We start from the raw sequence: 27,254 nt of genomic DNA on the forward strand, positions 1-27,254 counted from the left end.
GCAGTTGTTGTTGCCATCCTGTACATGTCCCGCAGGTGTGATGTTCAGATGTACCGACGTGGTACCTGGTCTGTCACTGCGAGGATGATCAGCTGTCCGTCCTGTCTCACAGTAGCGCTGTCTTAGGCGTCTCAGTACGGACATTAAAATGTATTGCCCTGGCCACATCTGCAGTCCTCATGCCTCTTTGCAGCATGCCTAAGGCACAGTCACGCAGATGAGCAGGGACCCTGGGCATCTTTCTTTTGGTGTTTTTCAGAGTCAGTAGAAAGGCCTCTTTAGTGTCCTATGTTTTCATAACTGTGACCTTAATTGTCTACCGTCTGTAATCTTAACGACTGTTCCACAGGTGCATGTTCATTCATTGTTCAGTGAACAAGCATGGGAAACTGTGTTTAAACCCTTTACAATGAAGATCTGTGAAGTTATTTGTATTTTTACAAATTATCTTTGAAAGACAGGGTCCTGAAAAAGGAACGTTTCTTTGCTGAGTTTAGTACCTACAGTGCATTCGGAAAGTATTCAGACTCCTTCACTTTTTCCACATTAAGTCAGCCTTATTCTGAAATTAATTCAATTATTATCCCCCCCCCCCCCCCCAAATCAATCTGCCCCATAATGACAAAGTGAAAACAGGTGTTTAGACTTTTTGCAAATTAAACAGAAATAGCTTTATTTACACCATTTTCTATGGGATTTGAAATTGAGTTCAGGTGCTTCCTGTTTCCATTGATCATCCTTGACGTTTCTACAACTTGTTTGGAGTCCACCTGTGGTAAATTCAATGGATTAGAAAGACACACACCTGTCTTTATAAGGTCCCACAGTTGACAGTGCATGTCAGAGCAAAAACCAAGCCACGAGGTTGAAGGAATTGTCCGTAAAGCTCAGAGACAGCATTGTGTCGAGGCACAGATCTGGGAAATTGTACCAAAAAATGTCTTAAATGGATCAAGTTTAGAACCACCAAGACTCTTCCTAGAGCTGGCAGCCAGCCAAACTGAGCAATTGGGGAGAAGGGCCTTGGTCAGGTGCTGTGGGGATGTTATTCAGCGACAGTGACTGGAAGGATCGAGGAAAAGATAGATCCTTGATGAAAACCTTCTCCAGAGCGCTCAGGACCTCAGACTGAGGCGAAGGTTCACCTTCCAACAGGACAACACAGGAGTGGCTTTGGGACAAATCTCAATGTCCTTGGGTGGCCCAGCCAGAGCCCGGACTTGTAACCAATCGAACATCTCTGGGGAGACCTGAAAATAACTGCAGCAAAGCTCCCCATCCAACCTGACAGGGCTTGAGAGGATCTGCAGAGAGGAATGGGAGAAACTCCCCAAATACAGGTGTGCCAAGCTTGTGGCGTCATACCCAAGAAGACTTGACTGTAATTGCTGCCAAAGGTGCTTCAACAAAGTATTGAGTGAAGGGTCTGAATACTTATGTTTACTTATTTTTTTTTACATTTGTAATACATTTTACCCAAATATTTAAACAAAAAAAATGGTTTGTTCGTTATGGGTTATTGTGATGTCATTAAGGGGTATTGTGTGTAGATTTGAAGGGGGGGGGGGGGTGCAATTTAATCAATTTTAGAACAAGGCTGTAATGTAATAATGTGAAGCGGTCTGAATCCTTTCAGAATGCTCCTCGATCTACTTGCCTTTCAGGAGGACATGTTTTGTCTTGTCTATATTTTGGGGGATATGTTTGGAAAGGGGGCATATTTTTCCCAGGTGGTATCTTTTTAGGTCCGTTTTGAAATTGTCAAGTGCTAATATTGAAATATCGCTTGCTTGTTCAGCTGAGGGGTATACAACAAAACGGGATCTTTCAGTTAGCCAGCAAACTTTCCTAAATGGTCTGTAATAACACTTTTTTATTTTATTTAGGAAAGATGGCTTGAAACGGGAATGGTCTAATTCAGTCAACAACCAAAAAACACATCTAAGTTTAGCTTTCTGGTTGTTAATCAAAGTTCGCTGGCTAACTCATAAATCCAGCTTTACACTATACACATCTGAGATGTAAAATGAGGCTAGATCAACTGTCCAATGGGATAAGGCTACGTGTACAGTGTTATGAGTATCTGGGTTATAATTTGTCCGTTTGGAAGGAATTGTGCCACATTCAAAACAACTGGGAACTCTGGAAAAATACGAGGTGTAATCATGACGTCAGTAATCTTCAGGTCGAAAAGTCTGAGCTCTTTCCAGAGGCCCAAGTTGGAACCGAACCACACACACACACACACACACACGTTGTCATTGTGCAAATGTTGCTTCTCACATGATGATATGGAGAGTCAAGGAAAAAGATGTCATACTCAAATGGTCATACTGTTATCTGTAGCTACGTTAAGCTCGTAGAATTACCGTATGACATCATGTTGTATAGCAAAACATCTGACATCACCACAGTCCTGTGTGGCTCGGTTGGTAGAGCATGGTGCACTGAATATTAGACTAATAAATGTGATTTCTGTGGAATGAAGGAGACCATTTTGCATTTGTTTTTTGCCTGTATTTATAGTAGAATTTATTGGATTGACATACAGAATTTTGTTTACATTTTTTATTTAGGGCCGGTTGTACTATTTAATGGTTTTGATATGATGATTTATTTCAGAAATTCTGACATAAAGATGTAGTATATTTAATTCAACTGCTAATAATACTAGGTACAGTTCATATTCACAAATGCAATGGTCTAATTCAAAACCTAACTTTTTTCACTTTATAAATGATTTTAAACAATATGGAACTACTTTAACTAAAATGAAAAACAAAAAGCCAATTAAAACTTGTTGTATGATTAATGAATATAATTTGTTTGTTTAGGATTCCTGGCAATGTAAATAGTTTGTATGTTTGCATGTGACTATTCCTCTTTTGTTTGTTGATATTTGTTAATTAAAAATAAAAAGTAGAGCATGGTGCTTGCAATTGGGTTGTGGGTACGATTCCCACGGATGACCAGTATGACAATGTATGCACTCACTATTGTAAATCACTCTGGATAAACGCTCGTGCGTCTGCTAAATGACTAACATGTAAAATGTTGAACTCATCATTAGTTGTTGGGAGCAATGACGTATATAAACCCTGGATTGCTGATGCTATGTATTGGCCAATGAGATGCTTTGAATTCTCTGGTCGGTGATATTGACACTCCCCAGAAGAAACAGTCTGTCCTCCGTAAAAAAAATAATGATATTCTACAGATTGAGTGTTTACTAGTCACAGGGTTGCAGGTGTGATTGCAGGGTACAGGGAACATTTTAGGCTCTGACTTCCATTTTTTTAAAGCTATATAGAAGGCACTATATACAGTATTTCAAATGTTTAAGGGACAAAATAGCATGTATTGAAGTATTCTTTGTAACAGTACTTTATAAAATTATATTTTAAAGTAAACTTTTTTTTTTTTTTAGCTCACATATATCATTTAAAAGTATGCATCGCGTGTCTGTCATATAATAAACGTGGCAAAAAATAAAATGTAGACAAATGCATTTATTGTTTCCAAAATAGTATTTAAAGTGGTGAGTGCCAAGATGGAGGCACGGTGGCTTCAAAGCGTCGCCCCGTCAGTCGAATAGTCTATATATAAATAATTGGTTGGGAGAGGCAAGAAGCTAGCATTCGTCTATTTTTCCCGGTTGTTTACAACAATATAGGCTATAAAATATTTGAATAAACACTAGCTACATGCGATGTATACTGGCATCATCATATTTTGTGGAGGAACTTTGATGGTGAATGATTTTAGTGATGTTCACAAACCATAGCCACACCCCTCGCCTACAGTCATTTATTCCACGAAAAACACCTGTCTGCGTAGGAGCAAAGGATTATTATTTATTTTTTAGAAGCAATTTGGAAGAAATACCCGAATGATCATAGTCAATAAGGTGAACGGAGAAAAAAAAAAGTTATAAGCCTATGTGATTTAGATTTATTGGCATTTTGATTTATTCGACATTTGTGGACAGCTTGAACAACGCACGCCTTCAGCATCACCATCACCGGCGGGGGCGAAATGTCTAAGCAAGCTTGATAAATAATGATGGACTTGACAGAGGTTTTTTTTCTTTCTTTCTTCTTTAATCAAAACTAACTTGGACGAGCCTTGAGAGCCGGTAAACATATATATTTACGGTACAAACGTAGCATATCTCATAATAGCTACGGGTGCGTACAGTGTCGTCGTTTGACCTGATATTTTGTTTTGCGACCAACTACTATAATCCAGTTAGTTACAGTAGCTAACTAACGTCGGCTAATTTCGGCTAACGTCGGCTAACTTCGGCTAACGTTGTTAGCCGAGCAGCAAGTGAGTTTGTTTACACGGTACACGACACCTTCATTCTGGTAAGCAGGTGCCTCGCTATAACTAACTAGTCAGCTAGCTACATAAAAGCAGTTTGTTGAAAATGTTTATAAATTATGGCAAGCATAACACTAGGTGTATATTACTAGTTAACCACGGTAATAGCTAGCTAGCTATTCAAATGTAGCCAATGAATGGATGCTTTTATTAGCTGGCGATGTGGTCACCGACAACGGCCTGAACAACTAGCCCATGGCTAGCTAGTAACTAGTAAGCAAATGCACTTGTCGATGGCTAATTTTCTAATCTATTTGATGAAATTACGACACGGTGTAACATTGAGGCTTTAGCTTATTATGGTCAGTAACAACTTGTAATGTATTGATTTCTAACCATATTGTTGAATGCATGCACCAACAAACTGGTTGACAGGCTTGATTATCGGTTCAGTATTTAAATATTCATCTCCTAGACACGTCCGTCTCTTACACTGGGTAAACATACCAACCACACCCATTCCTTTATATGCGCATAAGTTACATGATGCCAACTTGTTTACTAATGGCTGTTGATTTGACACTTGTTGTATGTGAAGCTCAGGACAAAGATGTTGTGCGCTCTTCCTATGATTTAATTGTGGTGGTAAGCGAAATGTCTCGCAAGTGGGGATCGAAGCTACTTGGTTATGTGGAATAAGATTCACCTTTTTGTTTTCTCTTACCTTTGTATTAAAACCCATTCGACTGAAGAGGCAGGTTTATAATGGATAAGGTGTTTGAAACCTGGCTAGGTGCATGGACATGAATGACTTAACGTTTGTCGTGAAAATGAGAACAGTGTATGCTGCACTACCTGGACTTTTTTTTAAATTTGGGAGCACCTGTGCCCCTTACGGAGAGTAACAAATCACCAATGTAATAATTGTTGTCATGATTTCTTCGCTGTCCAGGCAGCCTCTGTAGAATGCAAATATGTGGTGGAACAGAATGAAAAGCAAAAGGAAGAGCTTGTTCACGAGATGAGCTTCAAAAGTAGCTAGGATTCATATAGCCCGAATGTAGACTCTAAATAACACAGATAGTATTTGACGAACACAATCATTTCCAACCTTGATTTTATTTTATTTAACCAGGCAATTCAGTTAAGAACAAATTCTTATTTACAATGACTGGCCTACCCCTGCCAAACCCTAACCCAGACAACACTGGGCCAGTTATGCGTCGCCCTATGGGACTTCCAATCTCAGCCGGATGTGATTCGAACCAGGGACTGTAGTGACGCCTCTTGGCACTGAGATGCAGTGCCTTAGACCGCTGCGCCACTCGGGAGCCCATTGGGATACAATCAATTTATGGCTTCCCGAAAAATAATCTAAAGCATGGAAAAACATATTTTACGTCCGTGTGTCAGGTAAAAGTAACCCCTATTGAACCCCTATCTTAGTATATAGATTTGTTTTTCATCTCTAAAATTGTGCCAGCATTGCAAGCTTTTTTTTTTTTAAGGAGATACCGGGGCCGTGCTTAAGATCATCAATAACTAGAGATGCGACACTGAAAGCAACTTGGTTACACTTGACATTCTACTCTATTATCCTGCATGACGCAGGACTACGAGCGCTCTCTCAACACTAGACCGGAGGGTATCTTACCTTATTCTAGTTCTTTATTCTGTCTCTCACTGAAAAGCCCTCGCATCAAATGCCTTCCAATATGCGGGCAGTTTCCACCAACAGACTCTGGGGACAGAGTGATGAGAGCTGCATTCACGCCTAACGATGCTAATTTATTTATGGGACGCAGAGGAGACTGTTTTATTATGTTCACACAAAAAAAAGATATGTATTTCCAGAATGGCAAGCTTTGGCAAAGTTGCATCCTCATGGTATAGAACGGTACTGACGCTCTTCTCTCAGATTTAATTTCTTATGAACTTATCTGACCCCAATCTCAAATTCACAGCATGTATACATTTGGGGGGGGGATAGACGTCTTGGATCTTACAATCTATAAAAATAAAGAAAACAAATTGGAGTCAACCATCTTCCCGCAAGCTGCAGAGTAGGAATACACTTTTACAGTCAGTAACCACCTTAAGCAGAACATACCGGTGGGTCAATTCCTAAGACTTTGAGGTAACTGTAATACAGACAGAGGTTAAGTGTAAAAGGTCATGATTTTGCGCACCAGTTTCCTGCAACCCGATACAGTAAGTGTTATGCCTTGATCACACAGACAGCGTCATTCCGCAGCATCATCTGGATATGTATGCAACAACAACAGTTCAAAATTCACCTCCTGCTACCATTTCTGTCAAGCCATCTACACATACAGTCTGATGCGTACGTTTGATACATCCAACGTATGCATCACACAGAACGCACTGCAACTGCCTCTGAAACGCAGCCTTACATTGCAAAATGAATGTATTTCTGGTGTACCAAAATGCACTGATGCTGTCGGTGTGATCAAACAGGCCTGGGGAGAGACTGAAAGTTAAAAGCCTACTCAATGACACTAGTAGAAACCAAGACAAAACGGCAATGTGCCAGTCGTGACAAATCCATTGTTTTTGAAACACTGGAACATCCTCAAGTCATCAAAATTAAATTTTTATTTTGTATTTATTTCACCTTTATTTAACAAGCTAGTTGAGAACCAGTTCTCGTTTACAATTGCGACCTGGCCAAGATAAAGCAAAGCAGTTCGACACAACGACACAGAGTTACACATGGAGTAAAACAAACATACAGTCAACAATACAGTAGAAACAAGTCTATATACGATGTGAGCAGATGAGGTGAGATAAGGGAGGTAAAGGCAAAAAAAGGCCATAGATGTGAAGTAAATACAATATAGCAAGTAAAATACTGGAATGGTAGATTTGCAGTGGAAGAATGTGCAAAAGTAGAGAGATAAATAATGGGGAGCAAAGGAGCAAAATAAATAAATACAGTAGGGGGAGAGGTAGTTGTTTGGACTGAATTATAGATGGGCTATGTGCAGTAATCTGTGAGCTGCTCTGACAGCTGGTGCTTAAAGCTAGTGAGGAAGATAAGTGTTTTCAATTTTCAGAGATTTTTGTAGTTCGTTCCAGTCATTGATTGGCAGCAGAGAGCTGGAAGGAGAGGCGGCTAAAGGAAGAATTGGTTTTGGGGGTGACCAGAGAGATATATATACCTGCTGAAAATCTATGAGATTTAACAATATTGCCCCCTCGCATTTGTTATCCTAACGCCTCGATCACACGACGTGGCCACTGTGTACAGTGCCTTCGGAAAGTATTCAGACCCCTTGACTTTTCCCCCCCCCTTATCAATATACACACAATACCCCATAATGACAAAACAGGTAGACATTTTTGCAAATTTATATTAAAAAAAGATACCTTGTACCTTTGCTACGAGACTTCAAATTGAGCTCAGGTGCATCCTGTTATTGATCATCCTTTTATTTATTTATCCTTTATTTAACCAGGCAAGTCAGTTAAGAACAAATTATTATTTTCAATGGGTTAACTGCCTGTTCAGGGGCAGAACGACAGATTTGTACCTTGTCAGCTTGGGGGTTTGAACTCGCAACCTTCCGGTTACTAGTCCAACACGCTAACCACTAGGCTACCCTGCCGCCCCGCTTGATGTTTCTACAACTTGATTGGAGTCCAGCTGTGGTACATTCTATTGATTGGACATGATTTGGAAAGGCACATGCCGGTCTATATAAGGTCCCACAGTTGACAGTGCATTTCAGCAAAAACCAAGCCATGAGGTCGAAGGAATTGTCCGTAGAGCTCAGAGACAGGATTGTGTCAAGGCACAGATCTGGGAAGGGCACCAATATTTTTTTGCAACATTGAAGGTCCCCAAGAACACAGTGGCCTCAATCATTCTTACATGGAAGAATTTTGGAACCACCAAGGCTCTTCTTCGGGCTGGCCGCCCAGCCAAATTGAGCAATCGGGGGAGAAGGGCCTTGGTCGGGGAGGTGGAACAAGAACCCGATGGTCACTGACAAAGCTCCAGAGTTTTTCTGTGGAGATTGGAGAACCTTCCAGAAGGACAACCATCTCTGCAGCACTCCACCAATCAGGCCTTTATGGTAGTTGCCAGACAGAAGCCACAAAAAAAAAAGAAAGGCACATGACCGCCCACTTGGAGTTTGCCAAAAGGCACCTAAAAGACTCCGACCATGAAAAACAAGATTCTCTGGTCTGATGAAACCAAGATTGAACTCTTGGGTCTGAATGCCAAGCGTCACATCTGGAGGAAACCTGGCACCATCCCTACGGTGAAGCAAGGTGGTGGCAGCATCATGCTGTAGGGATGTTTTTCAGCGGCAGGGACTGGGAGACTTGTCAGGATCGAGGGAAAGATGAAAGGAGCAAAGTACAGAGAGATCCTTGATGAAAACCTGCTCCAGAGCACTCAGGACCTCAGACTGGGACGACGGTTCACCTTCCAACAGGACAACGACCCTAAGCACACAAGCTAAGACAACGCAGGAGTGGTTTTGGGACAATTCTCTGAATACAGGTGTGCCAAGCGTGTAGCGTCATACCCAAGAAGACTCGAGGCTGTAATCGCTGCCAAAGGTGCTTCAACAAAGTACTGAGTAAATTGTCTGAATACTTATGTAAATGTGATATCTGTTTTTCTTATTTTTATAATTTGCCAAAAATTCTAAACCTGTTTTTGCTTTGTCATTATGGGGTATTGTGTGGAGATTGGGGGATTTTTATCAATTTTGGAATAAGGCTGTAACGTAACAAAATCAAGGGGTCTGAATACTTTCCAAATGCGCTATATATTTTGACAACACAACCAATACCAACTCTGTTTTACCACCCGAGAACAGGTAAAGAAAGCCAAAGCTTCATTAATTATAGCACCACAAATGGTATAAACATGCTCAAATGCATCTGCTGGTCTGCTTATATTTGTCCAACTAAACAAGCATTGAAACTCCGCATCGCAAAACACAAGGCTGATATTAGTAATAAAAACATGGCCACTGCAAATCACTTTGACCTCCTTACCTTGGTGATTTTGAGTCTTGTGTCCAAACGAAAATGGTATTTTTGCTCAGAACATTTTGGGGGCGAGCATATAGATTCACCCGAAGGCAAAGTTTGGCCCACGTACCACCTATTGGGCAACCCTGCTGTATGTTGATACCATGGATTGTCAGTCCTTGCATTCCATAGCTCTATGAATTTGAGTGGTTACATTTCCCCAGCGCTATCCTTCAATCTTTTACCGAAACAGTGGCGGAGAGGTGCTTTATTGTTTCAAATGCCGATTGCCGTGTTTTTCCATTGTGGTCCGATTCATTATGCACTCCAAAAAATGTTACATTTAGTAGCACATGTGCACCTTGTAATTACAACAACAACAAAAACGTTTTAAAAAATGTCACCACAGAGCCTAGAACAGTCCTACATTGATACTGGGGCTACGAGATGTCAAGACAGGGCACAGGTTTTGAGGTGACCGGGGTTTATTTCGGAGAATGTCTGTGTATAGAGAAAGATTTGGTTTCAGAATAATTTTACAGAACATTTAATTTGTGGAGTCATAAGGCCTAATAGTCTTCAAGGTAGTGTTTCACTTGTCTGTGTGAATTTGAGTTGATCACTGAACTGATTGCCAGCAGCATACCACCCTGTATCCCACTGCTGGCTGGCCTTTGAAGCTAAGCAGGGCCGGTCCTGGTCAGTCCCTGGATGGGAGACCAGACGCTGCTGGAAGTGTTGGAGTGTCAGTAGGAGGCACTCTTTCCTCTGGACATTGCCTTGTGCTGTCTTTCAAATGGGACATTAAAACAGGTGTCCTGACTCTGATCACTTAAGAATCCATGGCCCTCATACCATCATGGCCACCTAATCATGGCCAGTGTCCAATTGGCTCATTTATCTCTCCCCTGTAACTATTCCCCAGGTCATTGCTGTAAATGAGAAATGTGTTCTCAGTCAACTTACCTGGTAAAAGGGTAATAAATGAATAATTTGCAAGTTAGCATGAAAACAAATCGAAACTTGGTGGCCATGGTTTTGGGTGTGTTGGCCATGTGGGAAACAATTGGCCAGGGAGAGTCCTATTCCCAATATGGAAACTTAAATGGGACTCTATTCCTTATATACTGCACTACTTTAGACCAGAGCCCTATTCCCTCTATAGTGCACTAGTTTTGACCAGAGCCCTATGGCACCCTATTCCCTCTATAGTGCACTACTTTAGACCAGAGCCCTATGGGCTATGAGGGCACTATGTAGGGAATATGGTGCCATTTGGGATTCAAAGTTGGATAGTTCTTCTAACAGGATGTTTAGCCACTACACTATTTTCTAAAAACACAACCGCTAGCTAACTACTTCCGGCAGTCATTCAAATAACAAAACAGATGGGCATCTGGACTTTTCATCACTGTTAACAATGCCCACAGAAGTACCCGCACAACCTTGTGGAATTATAAGAATGTCAGTCAGTACTAGACGTGTTTTACAGTGAAGCTTGGAGGCCACAGCTGCCATTTACAGTGAAGCTTGGAGGCCACAGCTGCCATTTACAGTGAAGCTTGGAGGCCACAGCTGCCATTGACAGTGAAGCTTGGAGGCCACAGCTGCCATTGACAGTGAAGCTTGGAGGCCACAGCTGCCATTGACAGTGAAGCTTGGAGGCCACAGCTACCATTGACAGTGAAGCTTGGAGGCCACAGCTGCCATTGACAGTGAAGCTTGGAGGCCACAGCTGCCATTTACAGTGAAGCTTGGAGGCCACAGCTGCCATTGACAGTGAAGCTTGGAGGCCACAGCTGCCATTGACAGTGAAGCTTGGAGGCCACAGCTGCCATTGACAGTGAAGCTTGGAGGCCACAGCTGCCATTTACAGTGAAGCTTGGAGGCCACAGCTACCATTGACAGTGAAGCTTGGAGGCCACAGCTGCCATTGACAGTGAAGCTTGGAGGCCACAGCTGCCATTTACAGTGAAGCTTGGAGGCCACAGCTGCCATTGACAGTGAAGCTTGGAGGCCACAGCTGCCATTGACAGTGAAGCTTGGAGGCCACAGCTGCCATTGACAGTGAAGCTTGGAGGCCACAGCTGCCATTGACAGTGAAGCTTGGAGGCCACAGCTGCCATTTACAGTGAAGCTTGGAGGCCACAGCTGCCATTTACAGTGAAGCTTGGAGGCCACAGCTGCCATAAACATTTTAGGTCATTTAGCCTAGCAGACGCTGTTATCCAGAGTGACTTATAGTTAAGATGAATGCACTAAAGATAGCTAGGCAAGACAACCACATCCCAGTCATACTAAGTCAAATGTTCCTCAAAGTAGCCATCAGCAAAATTGGTGCTAGTAAGGGAAGGTGCTAGTGTTTCTTTTGGCCTACAATTTATTAAACACACAACGGGGAAAACCATTGTCCGTGTTGGAATAGGTACTAGTACTTGCCTTCTGATTTGCATTCAATTCACTAATTGTGTACGTGACAATAAGAACGTTTTATACAATGTGAAATATAAAAAGAAACAGTAGTAATGCTTCAAATGTCAGAATGTCATTTATTTCGGCTATTCGTCTAGTACGAATTTGCTGCATGCTACTGAGGAAGAGATATTTTCGGACCCACTCGTGTTTGACGTTGCTAATAAATCAGATAAATTGGGGAGGTGCAAAATGGACGAATGAATCAACGCAATTGGATAACACATTTAGTATACGTGAGCCTAGTATGTTTTATTTATAACTGCATACGTTTACTAAACAGTACGTTCAAAACAGTACGTAGTACGATTAGTACACAATATGTAGTTTTAGTAAGAGGAGGAAGGGAAGACTGAAAAAAATATATATATATTTATTCAACCTTTTATTTAACCAGGCAAGCCGCTTAAGAACAAATTCTGATTTTCAATGACGGCCTACCCCAGCCAAACCCTAACCCGGACGCCACTGGACCAATTGTGCACCGCCCTATGGGACTCCCAATCACGGCCGGTTGTGATACAGCCTGGAATCGAACCAGGGTCTGTAGTGACACCTCTCGCACCGAGATGCAGTTCTTTAGACCACTGCGCCACTCGGGAGCCTTCACAAGGGCTGGGGAGTGGAGACACCACCCAATTTACATCACACAAATGTCATTGGCATATAGGTTACATAGGCAAATGACAGACTGTCAGTTGGTTGAGCTTGTTTGCCATATGGGTTTGGCAGTGTTGTTCAGACGGAGATACACTCACTGCCCTCAGGGTAGGGATGAGCGATATGGGCAAAAATATATCCATTTTATTTATTTTTTTGGGGGGGGGGCGGTATGAAGGTATTGTATGTTTCTGAATAATGAACGATTAGAATTACATTTTCTGAGTAATGCGTGACTCTTGAATAGCAGAAAAATGATGTATTTTAATTTTAAATGGGCTTTCTCCATTTTGATGGGTTTTATACTCAACCAAACTAGGACAAAACTGACAGTGAAGTAGAACATTTTAACATTGAATCAAAACTATCGCTATTGACTATTGTAAAAATCCATACAGGTATACACGATATATCATCCAGCCCGACAGAGATCCATGCACTGCCCTCAGGGTTCGTGATCAAAGGAATCCCTATTTCTCACCTCTCCGTTGTGAGGATTCAACTAGGTGCAGATCTAGGATCAGCTTCCCCAGTAAACCTTTAGGGGGGGGGGGGGGGGGGGGGTGAATGGTAAATTGACCCAGGATCAGTGTGTAGGGACAACTTTAATGGCTGATGTATAAAGCTAATAAAGTGAGCTCTGATTTTCCAGCAGATAGCAAGGAAAGAATACTACTTCCTCTTCCTTCTCCTAAACTGATCCTTGAGACCTCCCTCTGTACCCCTTGCGTTTCCACGTACTTGCTAGATTCCAACTCCTGATTCAACTATTGCTATTCTATGGTGGGAGCTACCACAGATCCTGTCCTCCTGCTTGACATTCCCCTCACTGCTGTATAGACCAATGTCTATTACGGACATGGTGAGCAGATGACATAACTGTCTAGGCTGTTCTCTTCATTTGATTAGCTATTAAAAAAGGCAGACCGGTGTAGCATGCATTGCCAATATTGGCACTCCCTTGCATATTTCGAGGGCCAGCTTTAAAAACTCAGGGAAATTCTGGAATTCCATCGATGATGTTAGAGCTAGTGATTTGACACCCTAGTTCCACTCGGTCCAGTTCAAGAAATAGGCCTACCTCTCTAGTTTTTCACAGTTGATCCAAATGGCCTTTTATCATTGTTTTGTAATAATGTTCAGGGTCATTTCATTTAGGCAAAAATGTTTTGCAACAGAAATCGATCCGTTTCTTAAAATGTACAGATAGCCCAATACTTTACAGTTTCGGGAACGTTTTCAGCCGTTTCGTACCGAACATGAATATGTAACTTTTTGTCCGACTTGTCCAGATTCACATAGAAATGTAAGATATAGATCTGTCACTCATTGAAAGCAGGTCTAAGAAGCAGTATGAACTGATCTATTCACGTTATTTCTATGCTTCCCGTTCTTAAGTTTCTGTTTTTTTGCGTCTTACATCCGGTTTTGTACGCCGACTTCAGAACAGCTGAAAATACAGTATTTTTGGTTGTGGATAAATATATTTCACAGCAGTTTAACTGGTACGATGATTCTCTACACTATACAGTGCCTTCGGAAAATATTCAGACCCCTTGACTTTTTCCACATTGTTACGTTACAGCCTTATTCTAAAATGGATTAAATTGTTTTTTTCCCCCCATCAAATCTACACACCCCATAATGACAAAGCAAAAACAGGTTTGTATGATTTTAGTTTATACTCAGTACAAAGTTGAGGCACCTTTGGCAGAAATTACAGCTTCGAGTCTTCTTGGGTATGACACACAGCTATTTTCAGGTCTCTCCAGAGATCGGGTTCAAGTCCGGGCTCTGGCTGGGCCACTCAAGGACATTTAGAGACTTGTCTTGGCTGTGTGCTTAGGGTCGTTGTTCTGTTGGAAGGTGAACCTTTGCCCCAGTCTGAGGTCCTGAGCGCTCTGGAGCAGGTTTTCATCAAGGATCTCTCTATACTTTGCTCCGTTCAACTTTGCCTCGATCCTGACTAGTCTCCCAGTCCATGCCACTACCATACTTCACCGTAGGGATGGTGCCAGGTTTCCTCCAGACGTGACGCTTGGCATTCAGGCGAAAGAGTTCAATCTTGGTTTCATCAGACCAGAGAATCTTGTTTCCCATGGTCTGAGAGTCTTGAGGTGTCTAAACTCCAAGCGGGCTGTCATGTGTCTTTTACTGAAGAGTGGCTTTTGTCTGCCTATTCTACCATAAAGGCCTGATTGGTGTAGTGCTACAGTGATGGTTGTCCTTCTCGAAAGCTCACCCATCTCAACAGAGGAACTCTTGAGCTCTGTCAGAGTGACCATCAAGTTTTTGGTCAACTCCCTGACCAAGGCCCTTCTCCCCCGATTGCTCATTTGGTTCTAAACTTCTACCATTTAAGAATGATGGAGGCCACTGTGTTCTTGGGGACCTTCAAAGCTGCATAAATGTTTTGGTGCCCTTCCCCAGATCGGTGCCTTGACACAATCCTGTCTCGGAGCTCTACGGACAAATCCTTCGACCTCATGGCTTGGTTTTTGCTCTGACATGTGGGACCTTATATAGACAGGTGTGTGTCTTTTCAAATCATGTCCAATCAATTGAATTACCACAGGTGGACTCCCAAGTTGTAGAAACATCTCAAGGATGATCAATGGAAACAGGATGCACCTGAGCTCAATTTCGACTCTCATAGCAAAGGGTCTGAATACTTATGTAAATAATGTATATATATTTTTAATACATTAGCAAAAAATATCTAAAAACCTTTTTTCGCTTCGTTGTTATAGGGTATTGTGTGTAGATTACTGAGGACGTAACCTAACAAATGTGGAAAATGTCAAAGGGTCTGAATACTTTCCAAAGGCACTGTACCTGCTTGTTTTGTCACAAACTGAAATCAGGCTAAATATTTGATATTTTAGCAACCAGGAAATGGAGGAACGATTTCTGTATAGTGCAGCTTAAAAATACCGTTATGGCCTCGTTTGAGGTGACTAAACCCTTACCCAGGTTAAGAGGGTTTTTGATCAACCAATATCAGTATGCTTAAGTCTTTAGTAGATATTGTATTGACTAGGATTATTAAAGGACTTATGGTTGATCAATTGGCCATTGGCCCCACCACCAGAAACACAGCCTAGGGCTAGATAATGTGATGGCTGACATTTCCACTGCCAGGGTATCAATCAGCCCATTGTCACACTTATCCTGTACTTTAGATTCTAATGTAGGCCTTTTGTCCTAAATGTGAGCCTCCGAACTTGGACCCATCACCCACATGGGGTGATGTCATGGCATCTGTTATGCCAGTCCCCAGGCTGGACCACCCGGTCGTGGTCTGCTGCCGTCGACAGTGACCTGATACTACAAGCTACTACTATACCACACTACGCTATACTATATAAGCCTAGCCTAAATCGCTTGTACTGTATTGTTAGAAGGTGCCGCTAAACCCTCAAGCGTTAAAACATTCCCCAGAGTCTCGTTGCCGATAAGTACTTGTCGCAGTTGGGAGGCCGTTTCCTTCTCTTGCCTGAACAAAAGCGGTACCTGCTGCGTGCCCGACCCGGTAGCGATGAATCTATTGTTTTCTACTTGTAGAATCACAATGATCGTCATTGGCCGACCACTTGACTTAGCATATCGGAGAGCACAAACTCCCCACATGTGGGAGTCAACAGGGGTGACAAGAGACAGAGGGCATTTTCTCCGTACATCCACGGTTAAATGTCATGAGACAGTCACGCTTCATAGGCAATATAGGTTATGGGATCATAGCTAGCAATCCCCAATCCCCAATCCCCTTATCCCCACTGATAAGTATTGGGGCTCCCAAGTGGCACAGCGGTCTAAGGCACTGCATCTCAGTGCTAGACACATCACTACAGACCCTGGTTCGATTCCAGGCTGTATCACAATGATTGGGAGTACCATAGGGCGGCGCACAATTGGTCCAGCGTCATCCGGGTTAGGGTTTGGTTGGGGTAGGCGATTAATGTAAATAAGAATTTGTTCTTAACTGACTTGCCTAGTAAAATAAATAAAGACTTCCTTCGAGCTTGCTAACCACTGTAGCTAGTATTGACATTATAAAAGAAAACTCCAGTCTGAACCTAAGACTCAAACATGTAGAAATAACAAACCTATATTTTTGAAATAATTTACCTATTTTTCTACAATCACAATATTTAAATGAATTATTAGCAGATTAGGTTTATTTTGTGATCTTAACATTCAAGAATATGGGCAAAATTGAATGATTGACAATGAAAAAACATCCCCCCCCCCCCCTCCCTAAAACTACACTTCTGACTCATGTGAAATTTAATGAGGGAATGGCCAGCTGCTGAGACAAAAGGGGGTGTTGTTGTGCTCTCTCCCGCCTACTCTCTGGCTTTAGAAAAGAGTTATTGTGTCCTGATGTAGCACTTAAACAGTGTTTGCTTAAAACAAACCCAACAACTGCATATAAACAATACCAACCCTTTAAGCCTATCAATGGCTAGGAGAACTGGTTTGGCCTCAGGACACATTGACCAGTTTTTGGAGGCAGAGGACCTTGCAGCTGCTTGTTGTTGTTGTTGTAAATAACGACGAGCCTCTTTTTACATCTTTTATGACAGATCCTCAAATGAAATAGGGCTTATCGTCCATTTAAAAATAAAAAAAATTGTTACAGGTAGGCCTAGACTTCACAAGACAATACTTTTCCTTTTCCTACCTTGAACTGAGCAACCATCAACCGTCTGATTTTAGAATGCACGTGTGGTCGTGTGAAAAGGTGTTCGACACGGACTAAATGCTACGTCAATGTTAAGAGTAGCATCTTAAAATGCTAGATGGACATGAATGAAACACTGGGTGAATTAAAAACTTTTGTTTTCTAAAGTTCAGGTAATCTAAATGATCTATGCCAACATTGGCCTACTGTATGTCTGGGGATTTATTTTTTATATGATGGGAAAGTTTTAAAGCTTAAAGATTACTACTTTGAACAGTGCCATTTATTTATTTCATTGTCTTCTTCACAGGGACTGTTGGACCTTAATGCTGAGACATTACCACCCTCTCCCGATTCCCTGACTTTCAAACCAACCTTTTGCCTCGGTTCCGTCTCCCCTCTCCCCCTCCTCCTCCTCCTCCTCTCCCTCTCTTCTTTCCCCTCCCTGTGAGTGAGTCTGTGTGTGAGCAGTCATGACGACCAACAAGCCCAAGGGGCAGAACTCTCTGGCCCTCCACAAGGTGATCATGGTGGGGAGCGGAGGAGTGGGCAAGTCGGCCCTCACCCTACAGTTCATGTATGACGAGGTGAGCCACTGATGTCATCAACGGTCTCCACACACCTGTTACAATAATCATCGTGTTGTTTCCTTCCTTGAAATAAATTCACTGTTCTGACACGACATAACCAGTGAAATCAATGCAATGGAAATCTTGCATACACAAAGCCAGTCAGATCAGTGATTACTTCAAGGAAAGAAGAATGCTTTTTTTTTTAAGAATATTCAAAAACGGGGCCAAGATGTCCATGAAAATGGACACTCCTGGTCACTGATATCAATTGTGGAAACTCCCCACTAAGGCCCCATCGTCCACTCTCAAAAGGACTTTTCTCTTCCTCAATTCTGTCAGGTGATGGTCTGCTTGGGCCAAAATTACATTGTGGTTTAATCTTCAAAACATTTTGCTATGACGTAAACCTGGACTTCTAAAGAAACTCTTCCTCAATATGTCCCATATTTTTCTCCTACTTCTCTCCATCAGTTTGTGGAGGACTACGAGCCCACCAAGGCGGACAGCTACAGGAAGAAGGTGGTATTGGACGGAGAGGAGGTGCAGATCGACATCTTGGACACAGCGGGCCAGGAGGACTATGCCGCCATCCGAGACAACTACTTCCGCAGCGGTGAGGGCTTCCTCTGCGTCTTCTCCATCACCGAGGCCGAGTCGTTCGCCGCCACCGTTGACTTCAGGTAATAAGGGTGGGCTTTGAAATGAAAAGGAGAGACCAGGTTTTGGGGTAGGTCAATTCAGGAATGAGTTCCATTCGCTCTCCAGAGATCTATAGGATGATATGACCCCTCTCCTCTCCAGAGATCTATAGGATGATATGACCCCTCTCCTCTCCAGAGATCTATAGGATGATATGACCCCTCTCCTCTCCAGAGATCTATAGGATGATATGACCCCTCTCCTCTCCAGAGATCTATAGGATGATATGACCCCTCTCCTCTCCAGAGATCTATAGGATGATGACCCCTCTCCTCTCCAGAGATCTATAGGATGACATGACCTCCCTCTTTCCTCTCCAGAGATCTATAGGATGACATGACCTCCCTCTTTCCTCTCCAGAGGATCTATAGGATGACATGACCTCCCTCTTTCCTCTCCAGAGATCTATAGGATGACATGACCCCTCTCCTCTCCAGAGATCTATAGGATGATGACCCCTCTCCTCTCCAGAGATCTATAGGATGACATGACCTCCCTCTTTCCTCTCCAGAGATCTATAGGATGACATGACCTCCCCCTCTCCTCTCCAGAGATCTATAGGATGATATGACCCCTCTCCTCTCCAGAGATCTATAGGATGATATGACCCCTCTCCTCTCCAGAGATCTATAGGATGATGACCCCTCTCCTCTCCAGAGATCTATAGGATGACATGACCTCCCTCTTTCCTCTCCAGAGATCTATAGGATGACATGACCTCCCTCTTTCCTCTCCAGAGATCTATAGGATGACATGACCTCCCTCTTTCCTCTCCAGAGATCTATAGGATGACATGATCTCCCTCTTTCCTCTTCAGAGAACAAATCCTGCGAGTGAAGGAGGATGAGAATGTTCCCTTCCTCCTGGTGGGTAATAAGTCAGACCTGGAGGAGCGGAGGCAGGTGAGCGGCGAGGAGGCCAAGGCCCGGGCCGAGCAGTGGGGCGTCAGCTACGTGGAGACCTCCGCCAAGACCCGTGCAAATGTTGACAAGGTGATGGGGCTTTTATTTAATTATTTATTTATTTTACATACAAGGGGGGTTGTGAAATTGTTAGATGACTTGTTAGATATTACTGCACGGTTGGAACTAGAAGCACAAGCATTTCGCTACACCGGCATTAACATCTGCAACCATGTGTGTATGTGACCAATAAAATTGTATTTTATTTGGTTTTCCAGGCACAAAGCCTATTCCAGGCCAAAAAAAGCCCCTTCATTCCAGGCCAAAAAAGCCCCTTCATTCCAGGCCAAAAAAGCCCCTTCATTCCAGGCCAAAAAAGCCATTTCATTCCAGGACTTGGCCTAATGGTTTTTCTATTTAATTGACTGATTATGCACTCTCAGACCTCTACACATTCATACTGCCTCCACACACACACACTGCTGTTTATCATATATCATGATGCCTAGTCACCTTACCCCTACATATCTACCTCCATCACTCCAGTAACCCTGCACATTGTTAATATGGTACTGGAACTGACCCTGTATATAGTATGGTATTAACTGACCCTGTATATAGTATGGTATTAACTGACCCTGTATATAGTATGGTATTAACTGACCCTGTTTATTTATCTTTTAAATATACAAAAAAATATCACCTTTATTTAACCAGGTAGGCTAGTTGAGAACAAGTTCTCATTTGCAACTGCAAAGGAGCAAGATAAATAAATACAGTATGGGGATGAGGTAGGTAGATAGATGGGCTATATTCAGGTGCAGTGATCTGTGAGCTGCTCTGACAGCTGGTGCATAAAGCTAGTGAGGGAGATGTGAGTTTCCAGCTTCAGAGATTTTTGTAGTTCGTTCCAGTCATTGGCAGCAGAGAACTGGAAGGAAAGACGACCAAAGGAGGAATTGGCTTTGGGGGTGACCAGTGAGATATACCTGTTGGAGCGTGTGCTACAGGTGGGTGCTGCTATGGTGACCAGTGAGCTGAGATAAGGCGGGGCTTTACCTAGCAGAGACTTGTAGATGACCTGGAGCCAGTGGGTTTGGCGACGAGTATGAAGCGAGGGCCAACCAACGAGAGCGTACAGGTCGCAATGGTGGGTACTGTATGGGGCTTTGGTGACAAAACGGATGGCACTGTGATAGACGGCATCCAGTTGGTTGAGTAGAGTGTTGGAGGCTATTTTATAGATGACATCACCAAAGTCAAGGATCGGTAGGATGGTCAGTTGGATTGGAGATGCTTAATGGGAGTCTGGAAGGAGAGTTTACAGTCTAACCAGACACCCAGGTATATATAGTGTGGTATTAACTGACCCTGTACCCTGTACATAGTATGGTATTAACTGACCCTGTATATAGCATGGTATTAACTGACCCTGTATATAGTATGGTATTAACTGACCCTGTATATAGTGTGGTATTAACTGACCCTGTATAGTGTGGTATTAACTGACCCTGTATATAGTATGGTATTAACTGACCCTGTATATAGTATGGTATTAACTGACCCTGTATATAGTATGGTATTAACTGACCCTGTATATATTATGGTATTAACTGACCCTGTATATAGTGTGGTATTAACTGACCCTGTATATAATGTGGTATTAACTGACCCTGTATATAATATGGTATTAACTGACCCTGTATATAGTGTGGTATTAACTGACCCTGTATATAGTGTGGTATTAACTGACCCTGTATATAGAATGGTATTAACTGACCCTGTACCCTGTATATAGTATGGTATTAACTGACCCTGTACCCTGTATATAGTATGGTATTAACTGACCCTGTACCCTGTATATAGTATGGTATTAACTGACCCTGTATATAGTATGGTATTAACTGACCCTGTATATAGTGTGGTATTAACTGACCCTGTATATAATGTGGTATTAACTGACCCTGTATATAATATGGTATTAACTGACCCTGTATATAGTGTGGTATTAACTGACCCTGTATATAGTGTGGTATTAACTGACCCTGTATATAGTGTGGTATTTAACTGACCCTGTACATAGTATGGTATTAATTGACCCTGTATATAGTGTGGTATTAACTGACCCTGTATATAGAATGGTATTAACTGACCCTGTACCCTGTATATAGTATGGTATTAACTGACCCTGTACCCTGTATATAGTATGGTATTAACTGACCCTGTATATAGTATGGTATTAACTGACCCTGTATATAGTGTGGTATTAACTGACCCTGTATATAGTGTGGTATTAACTGACCCTGTATATAGTGTGGTATTAACTGACCCTGTATATAGTGTGGTATTAACTGACCCTGTAATAGTATGGTATTAACTGACCCTGTATATAGTGTGGTATTAACTGACCCTGTATATAGTGTGGTATTAACTGACCCTGTATATAGTATGGTATTAACTGACCCTGTACCCTGTATATAGTATGGTATTGACTGACCCTGTATATAGTATGGTATTAACTGACCCTGTATATAGTATGGTATTAACTGACCCTGTATATAGTATGGTATTAACTGACCCTGTATATAGTATGGTATTAACTGACCCTGTATATAGTATGGTATTAACTGACCCTGTACCCTGTATATAGTATGGTATTAACTGACCCTGTATATAGTATGGTATTAACTGACCCTGTACCCTGTATATAGTATGGTATTAACTGACTCTGTATATAATATGGTATTAACTGACCCTGTATATAGTATGGTATTAACTGACCCTGTATATAGTGTGGTATTAACTGACCCTGTATATAGTGTGGTATTAACTGACCCTGTATATAGTATGGTATTAACTGACCCTGTATATAGTATGGTATTAACTGACCCTGTATATAGTATGGTTTTAACTGACCCTGTACCCTGTATATAGTATGGTATTAACTGACCCTGTATATAGTATGGTATTAACTGACCCTGTATATAGTATGGTATTAACTGACCCTGTATATAGTATGGTATTAACTGACCCTGTATATAGTATGGTATTAACTGACCCTGTATATAGTATGGTATTAACTGACCCTGTATATAGTATGGTATTAACTGACCCTGTATATAGTATGGTATTAACTGACCCTGTATATAGTATGGTATTAACTGACCCTGTATATAGTATGGTATTAACTGACCCTGTATATAGTATGGTATTAACTGACTCTGTATATAGTATGGTATTAACTGACCCTGTATATAGTATGGTATTAACTGACCCTGTATATAGTATGGTATTAACTGACCCTGTACCCTGTATATAGTATGGTATTAACTGACTCTGTATATAGTATGGTATTAACTGACCCTGTATATAGTATGGTATTAACTGACCCTGTACCCTGTATATAGTATGGTATTAACTGACCCTGTATATAGTATGGTATTAACTGACCCTGTATATAGTATGGTATTAACTGACCCTGTATATAGTATGGTATTAACTGACCCTGTATATAGTATGGTATTAACTGACCCTGTATATAGTATGGTATTAACTGACCCTGTATATAGTATGGTATTAACTGACCCTGTATATAGTATGGTATTAACTGACCCTGTATATAGTATGGTATTAACTGACCCTGTATATAGTATGGTATTAACTGACCCTGTATATAGTATGGTATTAACTGACCCTGTATATAGTGTAATTACTCTAGTGTTCCTTTTTTTACTTTAAAGTACTCCTGATATTACTGCATTGTAGGGAAATAGCTAGCAAGAGGCATTTCACTGTACTTGTGCACATGACCAAAAAAAAAGAAGTAACTTCTATTTGTCAGTAGCTTACTGACAAATACAAGATCCTCAATAGAACACTCACCTGACCCTCTCCACCTAAATGTCCATGCGGATAGTCAAGTGGCCGTGATCACCTGTATTTGTGGATTCGCTGTTGGATCAATCAGCTAATTAGTGGGGTGTGGTTTGACAACTCATGATTGTTCTTAGCAATGCAATCCAACGACCGTGAGATAGACCTGTAATAGGTCAATGATTTTAATTGAAGGGATAATGACAGCAATCCATGCTTTGGTTTCAGTTTCGTAACGTTAGCATTTGAAAACAGTACGGGGGGGGGGGGGGGTTATGGATTGCTGTCAAACCTTGTCCTTAGACTGCTTACAGTGTAGGAAACGCTAGTTAATTTGGCCATAACAATTGTTTGTGATATGTGGTGGGTGAGGTCATATAAATGAGTATAGGAGGGAGGCAAACTACCAAAGAAATGTTAATGCTGTCTATAAACTTCTGCACAGAAAGGATTTTACAGCATCATAACTAGGCCTGTTTTTGTATCTGTTCATGAAGCTATATTCAGTATTTGGCGACCCCCCCCCCCCCCCCAGCAGAGAGAAATACAAAATAATCAGTGACCAAGAAAATTCTCTTCCTTGCAGGTATTTTTTGACCTGATGCGTGAGATCAGAGCCAGAAAAATGGAGGATGGCAAAGAGAAGAACGGAAAGAAGAAGAGGAAGAGCCTGGCCAAGAGAATCAGAGAGCGATGCTGTATTTTATAGTGGCATGAGGCGTTCTGTTCATCGGCTTCCTTCCCGAGCCCTCCTCCACCTTGCCCATTCCTCTGGGTCGTGTTCATTTGGTACCAAATGGAAGAAAATGGACTGAAACAGGGAGGGACTACCTGGACTTGTCTAATAACAATTGCTCATTTTAGCTTTCTGTTGCAAGAAGTTAAAATATCTGTTGCGTTCTGTAATGAACATTACCCAGGTTTCCCTCTCAGAAGCCATGGCCAAGGGAGAGAAAATCCTGTATTTTTTATTTATTATTATTATTTTTAAAGATGAGTTCACTAAAGGGGAGTTTGTCATCCAATTATAGTAAACACTAAAATGGTAAGACTACAACTGAAACCAAAAAAGGAATTTGAGGCCACAAATGACAAGACTTTACATTTACTTTCAATTGTAATATTTTATCCCAAGAACAGTAATGACCCCTCTTAAATTATCGTTCTGAGATATAGTCAATTTAGGAAAACTTAAAACGAGTGGCTGGCTCTGACATCTGAGGTATGCCACTGGTGTAGCAGTCACAAACAAAAGATGCTATCGGAACGCTCACGCAATGTTTGCAGTGTGATAGTAAATCACTATAGTCCCATTTTGTATAGCTCAGTTGGTAGAGCGTGGCGCTTATTACGCCAGTGTAGTGGGTTCGATTTGTTCCCGGGACCACCCATACGCACGCATGACCAAGTCACTATGGATAAAAGAGTCTACTAAAAAAAGGGCACATTTATTATATCTCATGGCTAATTTCAAATGCTGCTACATTCAATGTCACTCCAGGATACTCCACTTCACACAGAATAGACATGAAACCTAAGGGTGTTTAATTGAAAGATATTGAATGGGATCCCACAGTCAAACTTAAACTCTCTTGCACTGGAATGTCTCTCTGCCATCTGGTTAGTCTGCTGTGAAATGTGACACTTTGGATCGTGCTATACAGGCCAATGGTAGAGGGGCTTATACTTAACAGGCCAATGGTTGAGGGGCTTATACTATACAGGCCAGTGGTTGAGGGGATTGTACTAAAGATTACACAATAGGCTGTTTTCCTGGACATGTGAATCCTTAGCCACTAAAAATGGGTTTTCAGTTCACACTGAGCCTGCTTTATTGTCCAGCACTAAGCTTAATCGGTGTCTGGGAAACCAGGCCGATATAGTCGCCTTCATTTAAGAGGATAGTCTTTTGGTGACCATAGTTACATTAATAAGCAAAGGAGGTTGTTTTTAGAAAATTGGCAGTGTCTTGTTTTGTCTTTCAGCCTGGCCTAGGTAATCAAGACTGAAAATAGAAAGGAGGAATTTCCAATGACTCCCTAATAAATTAGGTGATAAAATTAGGCCTGTAAGCACAAATCGGTGTCCTGGAAAATGGTTATGACTGGCTACTTCAGTACATTACCATTTAAGACACCAGTACATTCTGTAACGGCCGAGTCCATATTCCACTTGTTTAGATCCTGCTATAAAATATCAGGGGGAATGTGCAGGCCCCTCCATATAACAGAAAATGGGAATCATTCCATTGATTGCAGTTTCTATCCCGTGGATTATGGACTTAAAGCTCAACCCGGCCCCTTAAAAGATCCATCTAAATGAAATTGTACGTATCATCATACACCTCAGAGTATTCCATAACACAACTATCAGTGTGTAGAAAATGCAATTGGAAAATGTAATTTAGGTTTCTATCCCGAGGCACATCTGTATCCCTTTAACTATAGGCAGGGTAGCCTAGTGGTTAGAGCGTTGGACTAGTAACCGGAACCGAAATCTGTCGTCCTGCACCTGAACAGGCAGTTAACCCACTGTTCCTAGGCCGTCATTGAAAATAAGAATTTGTTCTCAACTGACTTGCCTAGTTAAGGTAAAAATAAAACATACCTTATATCACAGAGGTCCTCTGTATAGTCTGATAAATAACCTTTTTGTTTTGTTTTTCGGCATGGGTTTTTTTCTGCCGTTTGTGCACAACCCCCCCCCCCCCTCGCCGAGTTCTGCGATGACAAAACTGAACGTACTATGCAGACGCCTTAAGGCATTGGGATTTTCTCACAACCCGAAAACCTTGCTGCTAGACAAACGTCTATCGTGCCGTTGAGAGTCAAGGCAAGGCTATACAGACCAATAACCCCGACTGATTGTTCCATGTACTCTCATTTACAATATACACACACTTAAGTAGTTAACATAGACACCTTTTAATTTCAAAATAAGCTACTTTTGATATGAAGACAGTTAACACGGGAAAATGCATTTCAGAAAATGATGGCGTGAACATCCCTAGTTGAGAATCTTCCACGTTAATAACTGTGCTGCGGTGTCATATAGATGGGTGTTTACTCCAGTCCTTGGATGGAATGTACCAATGAACTTGAGGAGACGCACTGAAATGGGAAACTATTGCACCAATGGCCCATTATGCTTAAGGTTCCGTCCTGTTTGAAAATGTGAGAACTGACAACGTTTTTTTTTTTTTTTTAAATGAAGTTAACAGTCGCACACCGCAAATAATATCTTAGGCTCTGGTCCAATACTTTTCTTTTTTTTACCAAGACAATTATTGTAACCTGGGTCTCGTTCATTAGGCACCGAATGGAATGAAACTGGTGAGGAACTATGAACTTCTCAAATAAGAAAAGACCCGTTTCTCGTTGAAAAACATTTCCATTGTGTGCCCTAATGAACACGCCCCCTGGTATCCCATGCTATTGTTCTGTTTGTACGAGGCTTGATATCTAGGAGCAATGACGCTATCATTAAGTCTGTGCCGCCCGCTGCCCTAATGCTGGCCGCTGGTAGCAGAGGTCCTTTCAACTCATAACATGTGGAATAGTGTAAATTGACTGGAAAATTAAGGAAAAGGGGAAATTAAATAACTTACAATGTCAATGTTTCGTCTTTTTCTTGGGACAACCTTACAAGATGAACAGCTATAAAAAGTTAAAGCAAACTTTAATAGAAATTTCAAACCAGAGTAAACTACATTTTCACATGTGAGTGATGGGTGTGTGTGTGTGTATATACATAGACAAAAGTATGTAGTACTGTTGCATAAGGGACAAGCACCATGTCAATTTGTAAAATCATATATCGAGACTTAAAAGTTACACAGATTATATAAGGACGCCACTCATGCATTTACATAATCGAGTAGGCCTAAGTCTTTGGCCAATCATAATGAAGTAATAAATGGATCAGGTCTATTTAAACGCTTTACTACCAACCGAGGTACTCAAAGCACTTCACATAGTACGAGGGAGAAAAAAAACAATCACCTCGCCCACCTGGGTGATGCATAGCGACCAACGCTCACCGCCCATCAGGTGAGGA

At 41.7% G+C, this 27,254-nt stretch overlaps 2 protein-coding genes across 5 annotated transcripts in view; one reads left to right on the plus strand and one right to left on the minus strand.

The window, feature by feature from the left end:
• The window catches only part of fbxl7 (F-box and leucine-rich repeat protein 7), a 133,320-nt gene extending 106,464 nt beyond the window's left edge, over window positions 1-26,856 (minus strand). Inside the window, exon 1 of the mRNA XM_036966595.1 lies at window positions 26,806-26,856. The gene's annotated coding sequence lies outside the window, so the exon portion shown is untranslated. The remainder of the gene's footprint in view (window positions 1-26,805) is intronic.
• LOC110509119 (ras-related protein Ral-A) lies at window positions 3,751-26,813 on the plus strand. Of its 4 annotated transcripts, none has more exons than XM_036966597.1 (5): window positions 3,751-3,907; window positions 17,463-17,739; window positions 18,196-18,404; window positions 19,241-19,415; window positions 23,785-26,813. In XM_036966597.1, exons 2-5 carry the CDS (start codon window positions 17,626-17,628, stop codon window positions 23,905-23,907), a joined length of 621 nt encoding a protein of 206 aa, XP_036822492.1. In that variant the 5' UTR covers window positions 3,751-3,907; window positions 17,463-17,625; the 3' UTR covers window positions 23,908-26,813. The 4 variants fall into 4 exon arrangements, with proteins under 4 accessions (XP_036822492.1, XP_036822493.1, XP_036822494.1 ...); XM_036966598.1 differs by lacking the exon at window positions 3,751-3,907 and adding an exon at window positions 3,939-4,135; XM_036966599.1 differs by lacking the exon at window positions 3,751-3,907 and adding an exon at window positions 3,939-4,077.
• Window positions 26,857-27,254: the final 398 nt, after the last annotated feature.

Source organism: Oncorhynchus mykiss, chromosome 28 (genome assembly GCF_013265735.2).
Source record: "Oncorhynchus mykiss isolate Arlee chromosome 28, USDA_OmykA_1.1, whole genome shotgun sequence".
NCBI classification, from domain to species: domain Eukaryota; kingdom Metazoa; phylum Chordata; class Actinopteri; order Salmoniformes; family Salmonidae; genus Oncorhynchus; species Oncorhynchus mykiss.